At 45.3% G+C, this 23,931-nt stretch overlaps 1 protein-coding gene across 2 annotated transcripts in view; it reads right to left on the reverse strand.

The window, feature by feature from the left end:
- Positions 1–23,931, reverse strand: part of ABCA13 (ATP binding cassette subfamily A member 13) — a 379,106-nt gene that overhangs the window by 218,077 nt on the left and 137,098 nt on the right. For both annotated transcript variants that reach the window (XM_043873351.1, XM_043873352.1), the window contains 3 exons: positions 21,308–21,377; positions 18,885–19,016; positions 344–481 (listed from right to left, as the gene is read on the reverse strand). In XM_043873351.1, the coding sequence (XP_043729286.1) occupies positions 344–481; positions 18,885–19,016; positions 21,308–21,377 (340 nt within the window). The remainder of the gene's footprint in view (positions 1–343; positions 482–18,884; positions 19,017–21,307; positions 21,378–23,931) is intronic.

The following is a 23,931-nucleotide window of genomic DNA, read 5'->3' on the forward strand; positions in this document are numbered from 1 at the left end:
TGTAGGGACAGTGACAGTTTCTCTGTCATGGAGCTAGGAATAAACTAGCACCTGTGAAGCACTGAACACTCTAAAGTATGTTACCCCTCAGTAGCTGTCCACCTTTGCTTTCATTATTTACACAAATTCATGTTAGTAATGAAGCTTCATTTAGCTGAGTTACAACAGAGGCACAGAGGATGCTGTGGACAGTGACGCTAACACACGGTTCCTGCCCACATGGGATGGAAAGGAGGCCTCTGGGCAGCCACGCAGTCACAGTTACAAAGGCTCAGTTGGAGAGGAAAACCCAACCAAAGCTGACTGGAAGGAGAAACACACGTCCAACGCGCCCTTTACCCACCATGACCATCCAGGTTCTCACTAGAGGAGAACAGGGTAGAACTGGCCGGGCTCTGCCTTTTTACCACTAGCCCACACAGGTCCTTCCAGTAGGATGTGGTGAAGGGGAAATACCATGGTTTCCTTAAACCAAAAGTTCCTAAAAAATAAGAGGAGTTGAAATCAATTTGCTTGTTTTTCTACTTAGAAGAAGATTCTGTAGTGGAATATCTTAGCTAAATTATGATAAAAACTTACCCCATCTTATCATGTTCGATCCACATCCCATACATGGACCAGTGGCCACAGGGCACAGAGCATCAGCCCCCAGCCTCCCTCGGCCTGGCCAGGGCCCCCTGCGACGTCCTCACATCCCCTTCCCACAAAAAGTCATCTGAGTGGGTATTAGAAGACTAAGCTGAGCCCTGAAAAATTGATGCTTTTGAACTGTGGTGCTGGAGAAGACTCTTGAGAGTCCCTTGGACTGCAAGGAGATCCAACCAGTCCATCCTAAAGGAGATCAGTCCTGGGTGTTCACTGGAATGACTGATGCTGAAGCTGAAACTCCAATACTTTGGCCACCTCATGCAAAGAGTTGACTCACTGGAAAAGCCCCTGATGCTGGGAGGGATTGGGGGCAGGAGGAGAAGGGGACAACAGAGGATGAGATGGCTGGATGGCATCACCGACTCGATGGACATGGGTTTGAGTAAACTCCAGGTGTTGGTGATGGACAGGGAGGCCTGGTGTGCTGTGATTCATGGGGTCACAAAGAGTTGGACACGGCTGAGTGACTCAACTGAACTGAACTGAACATTAAATAATTGTGGAATGTTTCCCCACCCTTCCCCCTCCTGTTTAGCTGTCACTCTTCCAGTATGTCTTTGCCATCTGCATGGATTACTAGACATGATTAAAAGCTGAAGGAATTAATCAATTAAAACCCTACAGAGAAGGATAATTTGGAGTGCTAACATTTCTATGTTAGACATACAGCCATTCTTCAAATGGATTCTCCAAATTCATTTCGTCCACTTAATAGCGACAGCCCCATTGTATGTCAAAATGAAAGGGGATTTAATTATTAATGCTTCTCCGTTTTCTTTCAACACAGTCAGACTAGCTTAAGTTTGATTGTGGTCTAAACTCCGCAAGTGATTGAGGAGATGAAGACCTCCACACAGACTGCTTCATGTTTTAGCTCTCTGACCACAGAGCACAGAAGAGACACAGTCCCTCACACACTCCACACAAAAGATTCAAAGAGGTGACTGCAAAGAAGAGCATCAGCTCCCTTGTCTTTTGATGTGAAGGGAGATGATGGTGTCTGGTCTGGTGTTTACCACCTGTCATGGGCTGTTGGAGTCTTAGCCTTGGTACCTTGGAATGTGACTGTATTTGGAGGAAGAATCTTTAAAAAGGCGATTAAGATATAATGAGGTCATGGGGGTGGGCTCTGACCCAACAGAATGCTGGTGTTCTTATAAGGGATCAGGACTCAGACACCCACAAAAGGACGGCCATGTGAGGACACAGGAGGGAAGAGAGAAAGAAGAGATGGATGCCTGGAGCCCACAGCTGTCAGAGTATAAACACCTCCTCTTTAAGTCGCAGTCTGTGTACTCTGTAATGGCACACCAGGCTGAACAGAGCACATGGAATATTCCCCAAGACCTCACATGCTAATGACCGTGCCTCATGGGGAAGAAGAGGAGCAGCAGAAGGTACTTAGGGCACATCACAGCCTGCACTGCGCGTGCGCTATGTTCCAGGCACTGTCCAGGGTCCTGAAAACACTGTCCATGGTGGCAGGGACATCACCTCTCCTCCCCACGCGGAGGGGAGGCAGCAAGGCAGTCTGGGACAAGAAGCTGCAGAAGCCACACAGTGAGCTGCCGGGCAGCCTCTGGGAGCACCTGCCCATCAGCCCTTTCAAACCAGCAGAGTGTCTGCCTTGGCTCCTGGACCCACTGTCTTCAACCCCCTGGTGGGGGCCTTGGGCACGCGCATGAATGACAAGTCCGTGGACATAAAAGAGGGTGAGCAACAAACCTATCAGGAAAACTAGCCTGCGATGCCAGCGGCTGCCTTCTCTCCCTCTGGCCCGTCGAGCAGCAGTAGTTTCCTGCTGGGACCTCGCCTGGGTGGCCAAGCTCAGGAGCAGCCACAGCCAGCAGAAGGGGCGCCGCCTGTTAAGACCAGGCGGGATCAGAGGCGGGGGTTAGGCACAGGCTATGAATTAGCAGAGGTGTGGTGGGAGGCCCCCGGAGGCCTGGATGGGCATTGGGAGGAAGCTGAGAGGGCCAGGTGGGGTGCCTGAGGCCTGAGCCAGGCTCATGACTGCAGGGATGGGAAGGAGGGGGCAGAATGGGAGAGGCCATTCAGAGTTAGAAAAACAAATTAGAAGTAAACTGAATATTAATGGTTGATTTGCTAATTAAACCACCCTTGCTCTGCTCTGTCTGGACTTTTAAATCCTCCTAATTAACCTATTAATCTAAGCAGACGGGGAGGGGCCAAGGCTCAGGCATCATAGAGGCCAATCAGCTCTCCCCTGCCCTTGGCTCTTGCTCCTAAAGTCACACCTGATTCTTGGGCGCCCTGCTCAGGTCACCAAGTATAATGGGAGCATTAATAGAAGCAACGGCCCTCAGTCCATCCAGAGTCTGCTCCTTGAGGGTGTAAACCGGGAGCCTGCACAGACCAGGAAGCTAATGAGCGTGTCCTCTAAACCGAGAGCGGTGCAGGAAGAAGCCAGGGATATGAGATAGGTGGGGCCAAACCCAATCCGGCTGGAGATACATAAAGAAGAGTTCATGAAACAACACCCAAGGAGGACCAGATGCCTGCTCATGCGCTGAGTGGAGCTTGGGGGCCCTGCAGTGGACACAGAACCCTGCTGGCAGCAGTGGCCTGTGACTGGGTCATCTGTGACTCGGGGTCTGCAGGGCATCCCCTCAGACACTGAGCCTGGGAAACGCCAGGCTGTTTCCACACCATCGCTTCATCAAAATAAAACAAGAAAATGCAGAGAAAGCACTTCTGTGGGGGTGCACACACGTGTGTGTGAGACAGAAAGTGGCCACCCACCCCCCAAGCTGGGGAGACCCTCCTACCCAGGGAGACTGTCACGCAGTGACTGTCCTGATCCCCAAGCGCCTCAGTGGCACGTCCCTGGTGGTTCATTGATAAAAGAATCCGCCTGCAATGCAGGAGATGCAGGTTCAATCCCTGGGTCAGGACGATCCCCTGGAGGAGGAAATGGCAAGCCACTCCAGTATGGCAAGAGCCTGGAGAATCCCATGGACAGAGGAGCCTGGTGGGCTACAGTCCACGGGGTCACAAGGAGTCAGACAAGACTGGAGTCCTGAGCACCAAGTGCCTGGGAGCCCTCCAGGGAGTCCTGGATGTGTGGGAAGGAGTTCTTTGGGTTGGCAGAGTGAACGGGTGTTTTTAAACATGGGCTTCATTATTATTCAGGCACAGTGAGGCCAGCAGAGTCCGGTCAACCCCATTCTCAAGAGGAGGGACGAGCCACACCGGCAGGGCCTCCTGCGGAAGCACCAGAGCAGGGCAGGAAGCAGAGGAAGCCAGGGGAATCATGGACAATAGTTTGTACTGTGGCTTCCCTGGAAGGAATGGGTGAGTGGGCTTAGGACCAGTCGATCTGGGTAGTGCCCGTGGGCCCTGGGCACAGGGCTCCCCCTGATTGTCTGTTCCTGGCCTTGGGTGCCAAGGGCAGGGGACAGTGGCCAGAGGGTGGAAACATGTAGCAGAGGCTGGGGTATGGCCCAGATCTCCTGTGTTAGTGTGAAAGGCATGCTCATGGGCAGAGCCTTCACCGTCTCCAGGGATTCATCTGTGGGGCAGAAGGGGCCCCGGCCCCTGAAGTCCCTCCAGGGTCAGGAAAGCCCCAGCACATCACATTAGCAGGAATTTATTTTAGAAATAAAAAGGCCTGATGAACGGATCAATGAGCAGGGACTACACAAGTCCCCTCCAGTGGGCAGGCACCTAGATGGCAAGTATTCTACAGAGGGAAGACCTGTCCCTGAGCTGCATCCTGTGAGACCACCACACATACTCATACAGGGGACAAGCCCTTGTTCCTGGGAGTGCAGGACACATAAAGCCAGAGTTTCCATGCAGTTTCCTTACACACTGATTTCTCCGGGAATGCAACCGCCTTAACGCCCAGTGAACGATGATCGGATGGGGAAGCTGTGCATCATTTCAGGAAGCCCCATCATGAGTGTGACAACAACTTGCGGCCGGTCTGCAGAGCAGCATGACTGTGGCCACAGCTTAGCACAGGACCCACAGACACAGACAAGAGAGCCGAGAGGCTTCTCACACACTCAGAACCAAAGTGCTTATGGCAGCAGTTTTATGCATGCACTAAATCTCACCCATAAGGGTTTTCTGGAAACTGTTTTGCATTATTATCATTATATGTGTATATATAAGCATTATAGTACAACAATAAGAAATCCATTGTGTAAAAGTACACATTAAAATGATTCATATGGAGGCTTCCTATTAGATTTCAATCTCAGTCTGATGCTGTTCTCAGGTATTCACCCCGTCTTCTCCTCAAACTCTCTTTATTACTGTTCTTTTGTCCCACCCACCCTCCATTTCCTGTCACTGGCAACAGAATATGATACCTAAAATCTAAAAACCTGGAGTCTGAATGGAGGCTCTGACACAGGGTGAAATTATAAGACAGATGTATCTGCTGCTTCATCATTACCAGTCCTGTTAAATGACCTAGGGAATTATCTGATCGTACACTGTTAAATAAGACCCAGATCATTTACCAAAATAGCATTCCTTCATCCACTCAATTTGTGTCGAATTTTTCCTTTCACATTTTTCCTATTTTAATTAATGTTATTTCCATATTTTTTATCATATACAAACAAGTCTTATCTGGTATTCCTTACCTTAATATTAGCTTTATTTTAGTCTCTATCTTTATCTCCTCTCATATATTTCTTCTACTTTTAGTACCAATGCTTTCTGATCATTTTCCTTCCCTTAAATAAAAATTTACGCCAAGCATCTGAGTATCTACCTCATTTTGTGTTTTAATAAAGTCTTGGTTGACCACTGAGAATTCATATATTATTTCATTATGAATTGCTTTCTCTTTTATATTACAGTTAAGACATTACTAATTTTTTAAATCACCTGCAAGAATCATATATGTACGCAGGTAGGCTTTATTATCTGTGTCTTTCATCTTATGAGAGTCAACGGTGTGTTACAAAATATTTGTCTTAAAATATTGTCTTAAAAGGAGAGTGCTGAACAACACTGGAAGTGTCACTTGTCACTCATTTGAAACCATTTGTCACCATGGACTTGATGCCCTTTAGAAATCCTTCTAGTTCTATCATTATTGTATCCTGTTTAAGTAGAGAGGCTTTGAAAATTATGGAACAATAAAATTTATTCACCTCCCCGCCCGCCAAAAAAAAGTGTGCTGAGTCAGAGACTGCCTAGAAACTGTAATCAGTACTGATGGATCTGAGAGTCCACTGATATCTTCTAGCAATTTCATTTTTTGTTATTATTGGCAGATTTCATCAAAGTTGAAAATAAATACTCTGTGTTATTTAAGGGTACATAAATTACCAATTACAGTTGTTCTTTTAACTTCTGAAATGAAGAATCAAGGAATTTCATGATTTAAAAAAAGGAAAAATATTTATTGTCATCTCTGGTAAACTCTGTGTCTTTTTATTTTTATATCATGTTACAAAGATCTTGGAGTTTTGATCTTTTATTTTGAAACAGACTTTGGTCTTCTTCCTAACTAGCCAGTAGTTCAGCCACAAAGAGAAGTACAAAAACCCACTCAAATTCTCTACACAAAATGCAGAGAGGAGTATTCCTCATGCAAAGGTTGCTTCCAGGTTCTCTGCCTTCACTCCCCTTTGTGAGGAGTAGAGTCTGACCTGGAGGGAATCCCACGCATATCCAGGTTATAGACCCCGTAAGACCTGCAGGCAGAGTGGAGGTGTCCCCTGCGTGGGGGAGCATGGGGGTCTGATTCCGGGGTGAGGTTCTGCCCTGGTCAGAGGTGGGAGGACAGAGTTGATTTGGCGCTCACGTTAATGGCGGAAGTTAAGGGGCAGAAATGCACCAGGAGAGGAGCGGGCAGCAGGTCTGGCGCCTGGATACAGTGGGCTGTTGCTGCAGACACAGCAGAGGAGCCGGGAGACACATGGGCCTTAGCAAGAGAGGAGCCAGAGGCATGGGCTCCCCAATCCAGAGTGGCCCTCATGACCGTGCTCTTTCCAAAAGATAAGCAACTTGGGCTTTTAGGTCTCCTGGTCACTTAAGGAAAATGACTTTTCCTTCCCCTCTGAGCCCCAAGTTGACCTTATTTACCTTTTAGAAAAAAATCAAATACTCTCTAAAAATCACCAGCTTAGCTGATCTGCTGACTCACACAACAAGGGATGACTCAGCAGTTCCTCCCTCCTGAGAAATTCCTGCCATCTCTCAGCCTTTCTGAGATGACTTCCCCTCCTCCAGGAGTCCGCCCATGCTTCCTCTTCTTCCCCTTAAACATGCTTTAGAAAGTGGGATTTCTGAGCACCAAGCACCTCCCTCAAGGGTTCAGTTTCTTCTTTCAACTACTATAAAGTATCTATCACGAAATGTACCACCTGAACCAAGCAAGTTTAAGCAAACAATTCAGGAATGTGAAGGTCATCACACTGTTGTGCAGCCACCTCCAAAGCTACCCTCATCCTGTACTATCCAAACCCCCGCCTCCCGCTCCTCCAGCCCTAGTGAGCCCCGTTCTACCTTCTATTAATATCGGATGGCTTGGCAGGTGTGTCACTCAGCAATCTCCAGGGCAACAGAATCCAGTAGAGGGGTGTGTATGTGTGTGTGTGAGTGAGTGTCTATCTGTGTACAGACAGACAGACAGAAAGAAGTTTACCATGAGAGCTTGGGTCATGCAATCATGAAGGCTGAGAAGTCCCACAACCTGCTCTCTGCAAGCTGGAGGCCCAGGACAGTGACTTGTGCAGTTCTAGTTCAAACCCAAAGACCTGAGAACTGGGGGTGGGGAATGCTGCTAGTCCAAGTCTAGGTCTGAGTCTGAAGGCCCACGAAGCAGGCACACCATGTCCAATCACAGGGGAAGATCCCGTGTCTCTCTGTTCTATCCAGAGCCAATGCAAACCCAGCGGATCTCATCACCCATGACACAGCACATCATCGTCTTTCTAAAGACACTGCCTCCCGCCTGCTCACAGGACATCCACGATTCACTCATAGCTCTGTTTGTCTGGGGGTCCTGGTGGCTCACACAGTAAGGAGTCTGCCTGCAATGCAGGAGACCCGGGTTCTATCCCTGGGTTGGGAAGATCCCCTGGAGAAGGGCATGGCAACCTACTCCACTTTTCTTGCCTGGAGAATTCCATGGACAAAGAAGCCTGGGAGGCTACATTCCATGGGGTCGCAGAGTTGGACAGGACTAACACTTTCACTTTTTTTTCCTGTTCTTTTAGTTCCTTCCAGGAGAAACAGAACCAAGTCTCTCACACTTTTTAAAAGAAGAATAGGAAGAAATAGTTTTTTATCACCAAAACCACTGAAGGAAATTCTTTCAGCCACATTCCCAAAACATGTCTCTCTCCTTTCTATGTTGCCTTTCGCACCACCATCTCTCCAAAAATGTTTGCTTTCTTTTCCTCTTATTAAATTATTTAGCATGTTGAGAGAACAAAAAAGAAAATATAGTCAGTTTTTACAATTTATCTTCTGCATTAATTACTGTAATTTTTATCATACAGAAGAAAAACTGTCTCCTATGTATTTACAAATTTATACTTCTGTATGCTCGTTAAAGTTTTTTATAAATTTGCTAAATATAGACTTTACTTTCTAACAAATGGTTCAAGTTATTTGCAAGGATATCCACTGAGATATATGTTTTTAAAATTTGACTCGAGAGTTTCAATTTCCATATACTCATTAAATAGCTCTTATAACTTTGAAAAGTGTAATTTTCATTTGGATTTTTGAAATACTAATTTAAATTCTTAAAATAGAAACTGGTGATTTTTTTTGCTTTTTGTGTTTAACTTTTTACTTTATATTGGAGTATAGCTGATAAACAGCGTTGTGATAGTCTCAGATGGACAGCAAAGAAACCCAACCACAGACAGACACGTACCCATTCTCCCACAAGTTCCCCTCCCATCCAGGCCGCCACAGAACACTGAGCAGAGTTCCCTGTGCTACACAGTAGGTCCTTGTTGGTTATCCATTTTGAATATGGCAGTGTGTACATGTCCATCCCAAGCTCCGTAACTATCCCTTCCAACAAACCATTTTTCCTGCCCCAGCAACCATAAGTTCATTATTATGGTTCATTCTGTGAGTCAGAAACTAGAGATTTTCATCATTTATGTCCTTGGCATTATGGTGCAAAAGGCTTTCCCTCTCTTTAAAACCATACTTTTCCTATTTGTTCATTATTTTAATGATATCACTTTTGATGAATTTATGAATGAGTAATATTTTTTCTCCCTAGTGGATTGACTGAATTATATATCCTTTCTCTTTCATTAAAAATGCCAACTTTGATTCCAGGTCAGCATCAAGGGGCATAAGATGCCCTCTTCATCTCCCTGCTTCAATCTACAACTAGTAAAACATCCATGACTCAGCAGAGGTTCCTCTGCCCACCACACCAGGACCCCGGAGAGACCCCACACCTGTGTGTCTGAAGGTGGGTGGACTGGAACAGAGAGAGGAGGCAGGATTAGCAGAGCAGCGGAGGTGGGGCTGCACTCCCCAACTGGGGACGCTCCATGAGGTCAGGTTACCAAAACCCATGGTGACATGGCATCAGAGACAAGATGACACTTACCCAGACACCGACCCTAAAGTCACGTGAGTCAGTGCCGTGACTGACGTGCTGCTGTCGCTGTCCAGTCCCTCAGTCGTGTCCAGCCCTGCGACCCCATGGACCGCAGCAGACCGGGCTCCTGGGTCCTTCACAGCCCCTCCCCACTGGGGCCGCAGCAGAGGACGCTGAAGCCCCAGGCAGAGAACCACAGCCACAGGGGCGTGGTGCCCAGGACCCCGACTTCCAGCACGGAGGTGCCACAGCCACGGGGAGGAGGCCGACAACCCCAGCCCCTCCAGCTGCCCCACGCCCTGCCCGAGGCAACGGCCCGCACAGAGCACCTGGGCAACCCCAGACGCAGGGAGCAGCCAGCCACCCAGCTCGTTCCCGCTCCAACTCTCCCTACCAGGACGCAGTGACCCGACCCAGGCGACCCCCATCATGGCGGTGGGGGCGCACTCCATCCCAGTGGCCCCTCAGCAGCAATGCCCGTGGCAGCAGGGACCCCGGACCCCGGAGACACACGGAGCGACAACAAGCGGTGGGGGTGGAAACGCTGAGTCTCAAGTGCAGCCAGAGGCCCCTCAGGGAAGAGACCCCAAAAGCTTGAGTTACAGCGCCACCTACTGGAAAACCAGGGGGAAAAGGCCTCTAGTCATCAACCTGCCAAATTCATAATCAAAGTAAAAAAAGCTTTACTGAAATGAGAAAGGTGTTTACTACTTCAAATGTACCAGCAGAAGAGAAATTCATCCAGCTTCACACACACAAAAAGAAAAAACATGATAGCATGGTATCGCAGAGACAAAAATGACAATTCTTCAGAAATCAAACTTAAAGAATTTAGTAATCTGATTTGTTGTTGCTATGCAATCCCTCAGTCGTGTCTGACTCTTTGCGACCACATGGACTACAGCGCACCAGGCTCCTCTGTCCTTCACTATCTCCTGGAGTTCGTCCACTGAGTCAGCAATGATATCTAATCATCTCATTGTCGGTTAACCCTTCCTCTTTTGCCTTCAATCTTTCCCAGAATCAGGGTCTTTTCCAATAAGGCAGCTCTTCGTATCAGGTGGCCAAAGTGTTGGATCTTCAGCTTCACCATGGGTCCTCCCAGTGAATATTCAGGACTGATTTCCTTTAGGATTGACTGGACTCTCCAGAGTCTTCTCATTCAAAACATCAATTCTTCGGCAATCAACCTTCTTTATGGTCCGACTCTCTCATCCATACACGACTACTGGAAAAACCATTATGGGCCTTTGTTGGCAAACTATGTGGGCCGTTGTTGGCAAAGTGACGTCTCTGCTCTTTAATCACTGTCTAAGTTTGTCACTACTTTCCTTCCAGGGAGCAAGCATCTTTTAATTTTATGGCTACAGTCACCATCCACAGTGACTTTGGAGCCCAAGAAAATAAAATCTGTCACTGGTTCCACTTTTTCCCCTTCTATTTGCCATGAAGTGATGGGACTGGATGTCATGATCTTAGTTTTTTAATGGTGAGTTCCAAGCCAGCTTGAATCACCTCTCAGGAAGCACAGCCTTGTTGTGGTGAAGAGGCTTACATAACTCAACGAATCTATGAGCCATGCCATGCAGGGCCACCTCAGACAGACAGGTCACAGTGGAGAGTTCTGACAAAACATGGTCCACGGGAGGAGGAAATGACAACCAACTCCAGTATTCCTGCCTGGAGAACCCCATGACCAGTATGAAAAGAAAAAAGACATGACACAAGAAAGAGGAGCACCCCTCTCCCCCCAGGTCAGAAGGTGTCCAATATGCTGCTGGGGAAGAGGAAAGGGCAATTACTAACAGCTCCAGAAAGAATGAAGTGGCTGGGCCAAAGAGGAAATGACAGATGTGGATGTATCTGATCTAACTGATAGAGAATTCAAGATAGCTGTCAAAAAGAAAATTAATGAGCTTTAAGAAAACTCAGAAAGGCAGTTCAATGAGCTTAGGAATAAAATTTAATGACTAGAAGTAATACTTTGCCAAAGAGACTGAAACTCTAAACAAGAACCAAACAGAAATTGTGGAGTAAGAAATTCAATCAATATGATGAAGCACAAAGCAGAGCACATGGAGAGAGAATACTGAGCCCAAAGATAGAAGTCTGGGGATGATTCAGGCAGAAAAGGAGAGAAACCATGATTTCTAAAACATTAAAAAATGCTAGAAGAGCTATCCAACTCCACCAGGAAAGGCACGTCAGGGTAATGTGTAACCCAGAAAGAGGAGAGAGAGAGGAGGGAACAGAGTGTTTAGTTAAGGAAACAATGACTGAGAATGTCCCAAACCCAGGGAAGGACCTGGGTACATGAGTCTATAAAGCTACAATAATTACCTCAGCACAAAAACCCCTTATCACAGTATGTGAACGCTGTCAAAAATGACAAAGCAAGAATTTTTAAAGCAGCCAGGGTTCTAAAAAAGGCAGTAACATGCAAAGGAATCCACATTAGGCTATCAGCAGATTTCTCATCAGAAACTACAGGCAAGAAGAGAGCAGAATATCAGAGTCAAAGATTAAAAGATGAAAACAAACTCTCAGCCAAGGATACTCTGTCCAGCAAAGTTATCCTTCAGATACAAAAGAGAAATAAAATCTTCCCAGACAAACTGTGAGAGCTCATCAGCACTAGACCTGCCTTGCAAGATAAGTTGAAAGAAGCATTTCTATCTGAATCAAAAAGGCAAACGTACACAAGACTTTGAGTAAGGTAGACAGTAAGCAGACAGAATCAGAGGAGTGAAACTCTGGGAATTCCCTGGCGGTCCAGTGGTTAAGACTCAGAGCTCCCAATGTAGAGGGCTCAGATTTGATCCCTGCTTGGTTAGGGAACTAACATCCCACGTGCCATGCAGTGCACAGTTAAAAAAAAGAAAAAAAGAAAGAAAAGTGAAATTGTATAAGAACAGACTGTTAAAATATTATAGAATAAAAGTTTTTAAAATGCAGTAAAAATAACCAATTTGGTCACAAACTCACAACATAATGCGGGATAATTTGAGAAGACAAAATATAAATGGGAAAGAGGGAAAGGATAGAACCCATATAAGCAAATGAAGTTAAGATGAAAAATATCATCATTAAAAGGACTATATTATCTATGATATATTTTACACAAAATTTATAGTAACACAAAACATACGTCTAAAACAGGTACATAAAACATAAAAAGGAGGAAACTGAGGAAACATCATAGGAAATCACCTAGCTCAAATGGCAGATAGCAACACACAGAAGAGACATAACGGAGATACAGAACAACCAAAACACAAAAGATAAACTGGCAGCACTATGTCCTCATGTATTAATAATCACTCTAAATGTAAACAGACCGAACTGACAAATCAAAAGACACAGGGTGTCTGGATGGAATATAAAATGAGACCCAACCATATGCTGCCTCCATGAGATTCATCTCAGCTCCATAAGCAAAAACAGGCTCAAAGTGAACAGGTGGAAGATGATACTCTGAGTAGATGGAAACCAAAGGAAAGTGGGGTGGCTATGCTTACACAGACAAAATAGACTTCAAGCCAAACAAGGTAACAAAAGACAAAGATGGATATTATGTCATGATAAAAGGGACAAGTCATCAAGAAGTTTTAACACTCATTTTTTTAAAGAGAAGATATAACACTTATTAACATATATGCACCTAACATAGGAGCATCAAAATATATAAAGTAACTATTAACAGACCTAAAGACAGCAAACTTAACATTCGACTTACATCCATTAATAGATCAGCCAGACATAAAATCAACAAAGAACAGCAGGCTTAAATGAAACATTAGATTAGATGGATTTAATAGACTTACACAGAACATTCCATCCAAATGCAGCAGAATACACATTCTTCCCAGATGCTCTTGGAACTTTCTCAAGAATAAATTGTATGTTGGGACACAGAACAAATCTTAGTAAATTTAAGAAGGCTGAAATCATATCTTCAAGCATCTTTTCCAAACACAATGATATGAAACTAGAGCTTAACTACAAGAAGGAAGTTGGAAGAATCACAAATTTATTGAGACTAAAGAGGATGCTAGTGGACAGCTATTGGGTCTGTAACCACACAGGACGCTATGGAGTCTTCCCAGGACAGATCCCCTCTGCCACCACTACCACGCTCTCCACTTGGCTCTTGTTGTAGAAAAACTTTGACCTTCCCTGCATTCCAAAGAATAAATTTAATCAGAGAAGTGAAAAAATGCAGAAACAATGGGAAATGGTCAAGCAAGACAAAATAATAATTGTTTAGCCATGAAACAAAGTCAAAGGGCATTTAGTTCCTCCTCAAGGACTATAGATAATATTCTGAGCCACATCCTTTGAGCTGTTTTGCAGATACCAAAACTCCCACCAGGTGGGAGAAGTTAACTGTATGCTGCCCAAAAGCACATGGACCCCAGACTAGTTGGAACCCAAAGGTTGACAATGTCGACTCCTAATTACCTCACTATCAACCAATCAGAAGAACATCCATGAGTTGAACGCACATATAGCAACCCTCTCCCTCACTCTTCTTTAAAAACCTTTCCCTGAAAGCCTTTGGGGAGTTCAAAGCTTGGAGGCATTAGCTGCCTGGATTCCTTGCTTGGTGTCTGCAATAAAGGCTGCACTTTCCTTCCCCACAACTCAGGGTCAGTAGATTGGCCTTACTGAGCACAAGCAAGTTCAGTTCAGTAGCAAGTCAATAAAGAAATTACATGAGAAATCAAGAAATACCTGAAGAGAAATGATTGTATGCATACCAAAATCTATGGGGTTCAGCAAAAGTGGTATTAAAAGGAAAGTTTACAGCAATACAAACCTACTTCAAGAAACAAGAAAAATCTCAAACAATCTAACCTTAAACCTAAGTGAAAAAACTGAAGGTGTTAGTCGCTCTGATTCTTTGTGATGCCATGGACTGTAGCCCGCCAGGCTCTTCTGTCCATGGAATTCCCCAGGCAAGAATATTGGAGTGGGCTGCCATTCCCTTCTCCAGGGGATCTTCCCAACCAAAGGGTTGAACCTGGGTCTCCTATACTGCAGGTGATTCTTTACTGCCCGAGCCACTTGGGAAGCCCTAGCCTTTAACCTTAAACCTAAAGGAACCAGAAAAAGAAGACTGAGCAAAGCTGGAAGTCAGTATAAAGGAGGATATAATTAAAAATCAGAAATAAATAGAGACTAAAAAGACTATAGAAAAGACTGATGAAACCAAGAGCTGGTTCTCTGAAAAGAAAAACAAAATTGACATACCTTCAGCTAGACACACTAAGAAAAAAGAGAGCCCAGACGAACAAAGTCAGAAACAAAAGACAGAAAATTACGGTGGATGCCACAGAGATACAAAGAATTACAAGAGAATACTATGGAGAACTATACACCAAAAACTGGACAACCCAGAAGAAAGAGACACATCCTTAGGATCACACTGCTCTCGGAGACTGAAATGTAAGAAACAGAACATTTGAACAGGACTCCCCTGGTGGCCCAGTGGTTAAGAACCCGCTTGCCAATGCCACAGAGCAACTAACCCCATCTGTCAAAACTGCTGAGCCCACGTGCTGCAACTGCTGAAGCCTCTGCACCTAGAGCCGGTGGTCCACAACAAGAGAGCCCACCACAGTGAGAAGCCTGAGCACCGCAACGAGAGAGGAGCTCCCCTCACCTCCACTGGAGAAAGCCCGTGTGCACGAAGACCCAGGGCAGCCAAAGTAAACCAGTGGATTAAATTTAATTTTAAAGAAAAAATATGAATAGACTGATCACTAGAAGGAGACTGAAATAGTAATAAAAACATCCCCCCAAACCAAAGTCCGGGACCAGTAGCTTCACAGGTAAATTCTACCAAACATTCAAAGATTCAATACTTACCCTTCTCAAACTCTTTCAAAACACTGAAAAGGAGGGAATGCTTCCAAATTAATTTTACCAGGCCAACATTACCCTGAGAGCAAACCTGATATGCCATATGAACAAAATGAAGGATAAAAATCATATGATAACCTCAATAGATACAGAAAAAGCATCTGACAGGACATGACATGCATTTATGATTTAAAAAAAAACTCTCAAAAAATGGGTACAGAAGGAGGGTACCTCAACATAGTAAAGGTCATATATGACAAACCCACAGATAACGTTATACTGGTGGAAAACTGAAAGCTATCCCTTTAAGAGCAGGAATGAGGATATCCACTCATATATCTGACAAGAGGTTAACATTAAAATATACTATTAACATACAACTCAATATCAAAGAAAATAATGTGATAAAAAAACTAGGTGGAGGCTCTAAATAGACATTTTTCAAGAAAAGACATTGAGAAGGCCAACAGGCACAGGAAAGATATTCAGTATCAGTTGTTATTAGGAGAGAAAAATGAAAGGCACAGTATTACCTCATGCCCAGTTAGAAAGGCTGTGATCAAAAAGACAGGAAATAACCAGGATGTGGAGAAGAGAACTTTCTACACTGTTAGTCAAATGTAGATTGGTACAGCTACTATGGAAAACAGCATGGGAATTCCTCAAAAACTTAAGGCTAGAACTACCATATGACCCAGCAATTCCACTTCTGGATATTTATCCGAAGAACATGAAAACACGAATTTGAAACAGTGTAAGCACATGTATTTCCACCACAGCACTATTTACAACAGCTGAGATACGGAAATGATCTAAGTGCCCAGAGTAAATTATTATATACAAATGGGTTGGTTACTGAACTTTTCAATATATTCCACTGCTTTATTATTGCATGGGTACTCCATTGTTTTAATCCTTGTCAAATATGGAGGTTTTACATACTTATCAGACGCCAGTCCCTCTTATCATTTTCAGTAAATTTTGATATTTGTTGTCAAGTCATATTTTAGCTATCTTTAGAAACATTTCATCAATTAAAAAAAAATCCCTTGTAACAGTATTTTTAATTTAAATGATCTATGTAAGTTTCATTATTTTACATTGACATGTTTCATAGTAAATGTTATATAATTTAAAATTATATAAATTTATACATCAACTTGGAAAAAAATCAACATATTCATGACAAGCAGCCACGTTGAGGAATGTGGCATTTCTTTCTGTTTATTCAAACCTATTTAAAATATTTAGTTTGATATACATTCTCCTCTCCATTGGATTCACACTGATATTTATTTTAATGCTACTTTCCCCACTGCAGTCTCTATTTACTGACAACAGACAGTCAGGCATTGATGTTCACGGATGCGTATTTGTGATCAGTCATCTGACGGGCCTGTTTTCACCTGATTCTCACGCTGAGCTAGGGACACCATGGTTTTCTCTGTCTTCTCCATTGGCTCTGATTCTCCATTTCCCACAGCTGGAACCTGTGTCTCCCAGCTTATCCCTGTCACAGCGAGCAAGTAGGGGCAGGCAGACAGCTGGGGGGCAGAGCAGAGACACGCAGCCGCCCCTCCCTCTCCCGCTCCGCCCCATTTCAGGTGCCCCCAGAGCATCCTCAGGCCCCGCGCCCGATCCCACACGTGTGGCAGAGGTCCCCGATGCCCAGGACAGGCAGACAGACAGAGGCACACCCCTCCAGTGTGCTGGCCCCCTGTGGCACCTACTCCAACCCTGCCCTGCCCCTCCCACGGAAGCACAGCAGGGCTTCTGAGCCCCAGATGCCCTCTCACATCCCAGCATCCACAAGAATTATCATCAGCTCGAAAGCCTGTCCTCTGCACTTTCCCCACAGCCACTGCCTCCCCACTTTCAGATTTTACCCAGTTCCTCCCCAAAGCCTCCCCAGACTTGCAGGATGGTCCCGACCAGGCCACCTCCCTCTGGTCACTCTGTCTTCTGAATGTGTCTCTGTCTCTCTCCCTCTTCCTGAGCAAGACCCCAGGCTCACTCACAGATGATGCCTCTGAAGTCCCTGTCTGACCAGTCTCCAGTCCCTTGGCCGCGGGTCTGGACAGAAGCACCTTCCCATGTAAGACTCGGGCTTCCTCCACTGGAATGTCCCAGCGGGAGCTGGGGGACAAGCCCTAGAGGAGCATCACAAGCCCCTTTGCCTCACTGGAGTATATGAAAATTAGAACCCGGGACCCTCAAGCCTCAGGGCCCTAGGGCTAAGGAAAATCTCAGCTTCTTCCAGATCCATGGACGGATCTGATGATAATCTGCACGTGGACAAGGGCAACACGATTCCCTGGTCTTTACACTCCTGGAATTCTTTTCTTTTTCTGTGGACTCCAAGATATCTGCCATTTTGCACCTAAACACAGCTTTTTAAAATTATTATTTTGTGTGCCATGTGCCGAGCCGTTACTTTGCAAATCCAGGTTTTTCTCACTGAAACGTGATGGTTCCTCTTCTTCCCCTGGATCTGTGTGGGGGTGGGGGCCTGGGGTTCACAGGCTGCCTGATCCATCACTTTCCCGGCACCAGGGCACATCACTGTCCTGACTGCATGGCCACTCCTCTGCACCACTTCTTGCGCATTTCAAACCGACATCCCACCATCTTCTGCAACATCCCTCGTGGTTAACCAGCTTCCTGGTAATATCCAGCCTTTTCCAGCTTCCCTTCACCTTGGCCTCCTCAGTTAAATTTTTCTCTCATTTCCTAGGTCCACCTTTTCTTAAATTTTATTCAAATATCACGACAGTGCAATCTAAATTTTTCCAGAATAAATCACATTTCTAAATTATGCTCTCTCTACCTCTTGGGCATCACTTTTCCTGCTCATATGTAAAATAATCTTTTCAATGACCCATTTTATTTTGATTTTTACTCATCTTTACATGGTGCATGAACTCTCCAAGCACAGAATATATTTTTGTAAACAGAATGAAGGTTTTTTATTTTCTCCTATCCCTTCATTTTCAAGTTGTATATGATTAGAATCTCTTTTAGTTCTTAACTTTAAAGGTTAGATGCCGCTTGAAATGCCCAGTTGTTTGGAAAGTAAATAGCCAAAACCACAAGCAATTTCAGCAGGAAAGTATAATACCATTTAAAAGCTATTTCTAAAATATATAAAATAAAAAAGGTTGAAGTGCTATCTCTGCTGTTTGGGGCTGAGCCAGGCATGTGGCGTGAGCACCTCCTCCCCCACTGACCGAAGGGGAGGACCATCGCCCTGGGCAGCCAGTCCTGCATCACCTCCACACACAACACTACAGACAGCTCTGGTCTGGAAGAACTCCCAACCACCAGACCCCCGCTCAGTCCCCGTCGCCAGCCCAGCTTACCTCCAGGTCCTGCCACCCACTGACCTGGCTGAGAACTAGGTCCTTTTGTTCCTACCGCACGGTGCTCTCTGAACCCCTGACCTTGGTCTCCAGGGGCCCAAGACACATGAGTGCCAGGCTCTCCTGCTCTCAACCCCCTCATCTCTGTCCTCCTCACACATGGTCCTGAGAGCCAGGCTCTCTGCCGTTGCGTCTTCTGGAGCCCCAGGCTGGGGAGCTGCATGGGGCCCGCGGGACCCCTTCACCACCTGTCCCCATAGGGCCTCGGTTGTCTCAGCATTCAGAAGCACCATTTGTCCCTCAAACATGCTCAGCTCCCGTTAAAACACATCCTATCAACTCTCTTTCTCGTGTCTTATTTAAAGAACAAATAATTATCCAATATTCACATGCATTGCTCAAACTGTTTTTTAAGGTGATTTTGTCATAAAGTGCAGAATTCTTACCAGGAATCAAGTTGTTCAAGTACCATCCACATACAAAATAAAGTCCCGAATCAAACAGAATCATCCAGCAAACCCAGCCAAATGTCATGCCTGCTAGTTCCGGAGACTGGTACATATTATCCCACTGAATCCCTGGAAGGAAGAGAAGGGTTAGCGTCAGCACTGCTCATCCTCTTTCAGGGAAGACTTTGATGACCCGAGTCCATTGGGCCCGGGGGCAAAGCTAAGCACAGCTAAAACAAAAGGAAGGTCAAGGCCATGGGTCCTGGCCTTCCAGTGAAATGTTGGCTTCATCTCACACTGACAAGGACAGCAGGTGGGTGACCATTAACGACACTTGAATATCTAACATTTAAAAATTTTTAAAGGTTGCTTATACCTAGTTGTACTTGCTTAACTAAAAAAGTCTATATTTAGGGGAAATAAACCTGTTTAAAAACAAGATGAAAACTCCTTGAGCACCCACTGTAAATTATACTATTCTTCTTGCTCTTGGAATATATATAAACAGGATATAGGATCTGCAGTAGGAAAGAATCGCTCTCTTCTAACAATATGTTTGCAAGGTATTTCTGGATTAAAATTAATTAGGTGGTGGTTTAGTCACTCAGTCGTGTCCGACACTTGCGACCCCAAGACTTCCACCCACTTGGTGGAAGCTCCTCTGTCCATGAAATTTTCCAGCAAGAATACTGGAGTGGGCTTCCGTTTGCTACTCCAGGGGATCTTCCCAACCCAGAGACTAAACCCAGGTCTCCCACATTGCAGGCAGATTCTTTATTTTAAGAGAAATATTCATCTTTCTCAATTTTCCTATGGTACTAACCTACAACTCAATAAAACAAATGTTTTGGGGCTTGCCTGGTGCTCCAGTGGTTAAGAATCTGCCTTGCAGTACAAAGGGCACTGGCTGGATTCCTGGTCCGGGAAGATCCCGCATGTCATGGAACACCTAAGCCCATGCACCGCAACTGCAGAGCCCAAGCTCCAGGGCCCAAGAGCTGCCACCACTGAGCTTGCCAGGCCACAACTCCCAAAGCCAGTGTGCCTGGAGCCGTGTCCACGACAAGAGAAGCCACTGCAAACCGGAAGCCTGCACTCGGCCACTGGACAGTAGCCCCTGCGCACCACAACCAGAGCAAGCTCCACACACAACCACCCAACATGGCCAATAAATAGGCAAATAAATGCTGTAACACTGTGGACTTGTTGGAATCTGGATCAAAATATTCAAATACTCTAACAGTAACCATTTTTCTTCCATAGTCTCATGATCCCGTTTAAAGATCAGTTCAAAGAACTCAGGATAGGTCATGTCAGGATGACTCATCTGTTTTAATAAAGTTTTAGTGTTATATAGTTCAGGACAGTTCAACATGTTTTACCGAAAAGTCTGAGAATTTCAAGATGGGCACAAATTCATGAGCCAAAGTAATGAGATCTGGAGTTCGGTCTCATATATGGCATACATTTTCCCTGCGTCTTCAATGCACCACAGAAATCATATAAACATCTAACATCTATAATCATATTAACATGTTTATATAAACATATAAACACACACGTCTGTTCTGGTCTAGAATTTTAGTTTCCAAAATCCCAATATAAGTGAAGATCACTGCCAACGGATTTTTCAAATGTTTGTAGGGTGGTCAATGGGCTTCCCAGGTGGTGCTAGCGGTAAAGCACCCATCTGCCAATGCAAGAGACGTAGAGATGAAGGTTCAATCCCTGGGTCAGGGAGATCCCCTGGAGGAGGGCATGGCAAGCCACTCCAGGATTCTCGGAGACTCCCATGGACAGAGAAGCCTGGTGGGCTACAGTCCAAAGGGTCTCAAAGAGTTAGACACGACTGTAGTGAGTTACCATGCAAACACGCACACAGGGTAATAAACAGGAGTGAAATACAGAGAATAGAGGGAAGATACTTGGTCTGTATTCTATGCTGGTTAGATTTCCTCTGGATCGTGGCTTCAGGAAGGATCCAGAAACTCTGCAGGTGCAGATGAGAGCTAACAATACATAAAGAGCCATCATGTGAGAGAGGCAGTTAGAAAGAGAAACCAGAAAGGTGGACAGGAATCCAGGAAGACAACCACAGTTCAGGAACAGTCTATGACATGGGACCCCCTTCTGGGGAGAATTCTAGGGGTCACTAAGTAGAATGAGTCACAAGGAATCCCTGGGCACTACCTGAATGGCCGCCCTGGAGCACGAGGCCAAGATTATTCTTGTTGTGCCTAAAACCAGGGTAGCTGGAGGGAGGAAGGGGTTTACAGCCGATAAACCAACACCAGGATCTCCTTCCAAGCCTTCTGCTTAGTAACTAACATCTCTACTCTATCACTTGAAACATGATCACTATACATTTCCAAGAACCTGAGTCACTTAGAGTCACTACTTAAAAAACTGCATCCTCTTACCTGTCTCTTGCCCTTCTAGGAATGTAATAAAAAACACTCCTTGTCCAAAGGCAGTTGTGGAGAGGAGGCACTGCCCGCAGATTGAGGGAGAGAAGAGAAAAACAGAAAGTTAGTGCTTGACTGGGGACCAGAGAAAATCCACAGCACTAAATTCAATGGAAGAAACCACTGCACGTTCAGGCACTAATGAAGTAAACCATCGCTCCAGGAGGTGCTTCCAACATCTGAACCCAAGACTGGGCCACGCACCATTCCGTTCTGCAAAGTGTGGTAACAAGCCAGTTTTTAATGTTAAAAGGAATTATTTCTCTTTACTGCAGTGTTTGAAGTGTCATAAATCCAATGCACTGTACACAGAAACGTATAGCACCAAACAGTGGAAAACGGAATAGAGCAATTTACCATGTTTTATTATTAAGTGAATGCCCTGGAGCACACTGCAGGCAGACTGGATGCCGAACACGCACGACTCTACATGAGAAGAGGGTGCATTGGAGGAAAATGTTATTTCATCTCCAGTGGAGAGGTCTTGTGTTTAAGGAAAAAATACCTTACTGGAAAAGTATCTCACATTTAAAAATATAATGTACCGGAGTCAGACTTTTTATTTGCTAGAAGCCCTTTCAGCATATAAAAAGGAAATCAGCATTCATACACATAAAACCTTAAGTCTGAGGACTGAAATAAAAAAACAAAAAACATCATTTGAAACTCAGGCCGGATGGTCAATGGCTCGTTTTCCATAGGTAAGGAGTATATGATGGGGGCACCAGGTGGTCCCAGATGTTTTCATTATTCTGCAAACACCTAGTTAACACACAAGAGTACTGGTTATGAATGACCACAGGTAGGACACAAACTAATCCAAACTGAGAAGCACATGTCAGTGGATAACATACTGACGAACACCATCAAATCTATGCACACGACGCAGAAACCAGGTCGGACTGAGGGGCTTACTGATGTTAGAGAAAAATAATTCTGTTTTCTTGGAAGCACTGATATTTTACTCTGAGGCATGAAATGAGCAGAGACCTTGACCCCCACCACCAGTGCGGGGCTGGGAGACCTCTGAAGGCTTTGGCTGTCCCCTGGCAGCACTGGGAATCTTTTCCTTAATAACAAGTACAGTTGACTTAACAATATTCTGTTGGTTTCAAGTGTGCAACATAGTGATTCAATATTTTTAAAGATTATATTCCACATAAAGTTACCATAAAATAGTGGCTCTATCCCCTGTGTTGTATGTCACATCCTTGGAACGTTCATTTCCTCCCTAGCAGTTGGCACCTTTCAATCCTCTACCCTCTCTTACGCCTCCCTCCTCTCCCTTACCATCACCCCCTCCGGTAACCACTAGTTTGCTCTCTGTATCCATGACTCATCTTCTGCTTTGTCATATGGTCCTTTGCGGTATATTTTAGATCCCACATTGAAGAGAAAACACACAGCACCTGGAGGTTTTTGTCTTTGCCTGACTCTCCCCCTGGTCCCTCCTCAGGTCCTCCCTGCAACTGGGGGACCCCAGTCACACTCCCCGGCCTGCGGGGAGGACCTGCCCTGCCCGTGAGCACGCAGGCTGTTTCCATGACAACAGCGCGTAACCTCAGCTCCTCCTCCCTGCCAGGGGTGGGCTCCTGCCCTGTGTCTCTGCTGTGTGTCGGCAGCATGCTTGCCAGGTCATCAAAAAGCGGGTGAGTGTCTGTCTTCCGAGTGTTTATATCACAGACCAGCAAGTATTCTAATGCTTTGAGAGGTACATTCTAAATGAGTGACTCTGATGCTGCCAAAGGAGAGGTCTTTCCACCTAATGTAAAGTAATCCATGATACTTCAAGGAAAAATGCATATCTCTTACTTCCAAAATAGCTCTGGAAATCTGTTTCATTCCACGGGGAACATAAAGAGACCGAGTCAAGTGCTTCCTTTGAGATGCTCCTGAGTGAAAAAGAGTCTTCAGGGGACAGTCCCTGTAAGTAGCAAGTGACACTTTCTCAGCCACCCTCTGTGGCTTCAGTGGCCCCACCCACGGCAAGGCGGCCTCTGGGCAGGCAGGACAGACCTGCAGAGGTGGGGAGCCCTGCAGAGCTGAAGCAGTGTGCTGACACGTTGAGCGCAGGCTGTGTGCTGTCGGGTGCACGCAGTCTTGTTTGACAGTTTCACAGCACAGCACACCTACCAGATTTCCTCTTCGTGGGCTCTAAAATCACTGCAGATGGGGAAGATGGGGACTACAGCCACGGAATTAGAAGATGGCTGCTCCTTGAAAGGAAAGCTAGGATAAACCTAGACTGCATATTAAAAAAGCAAAGACATCCTTTGCCAACAAATGTCTGTCTAGTCAAAGCTATGTCTTTTCCAGTAGTCATGTACGGATGTGAGAGTTGGACTATAAAGAAAGCTGAGCGCCGAAGAACTGATGCTTTTGAACGGTAGTGTTGGAGAAGACTCTTGAGAGTCCCTTGGACTGCAAGGAGATCCAACCAGTCCATCCTAAAGGAAATCAGTCTTGAATACTCATTGGAAAGACTGATACTGAAGCTGAACCTGCAATACTTTGACCACCTGATGTGAAGAACCAACTCCCTGGAAAAGACCATGATGCTGGGAAAGATTGAAGACCAG

The sequence above is a fragment of the Cervus elaphus genome, chromosome 18 (genome assembly GCF_910594005.1).
Source record: "Cervus elaphus chromosome 18, mCerEla1.1, whole genome shotgun sequence".
Lineage (NCBI taxonomy): Eukaryota > Metazoa > Chordata > Mammalia > Artiodactyla > Cervidae > Cervus > Cervus elaphus.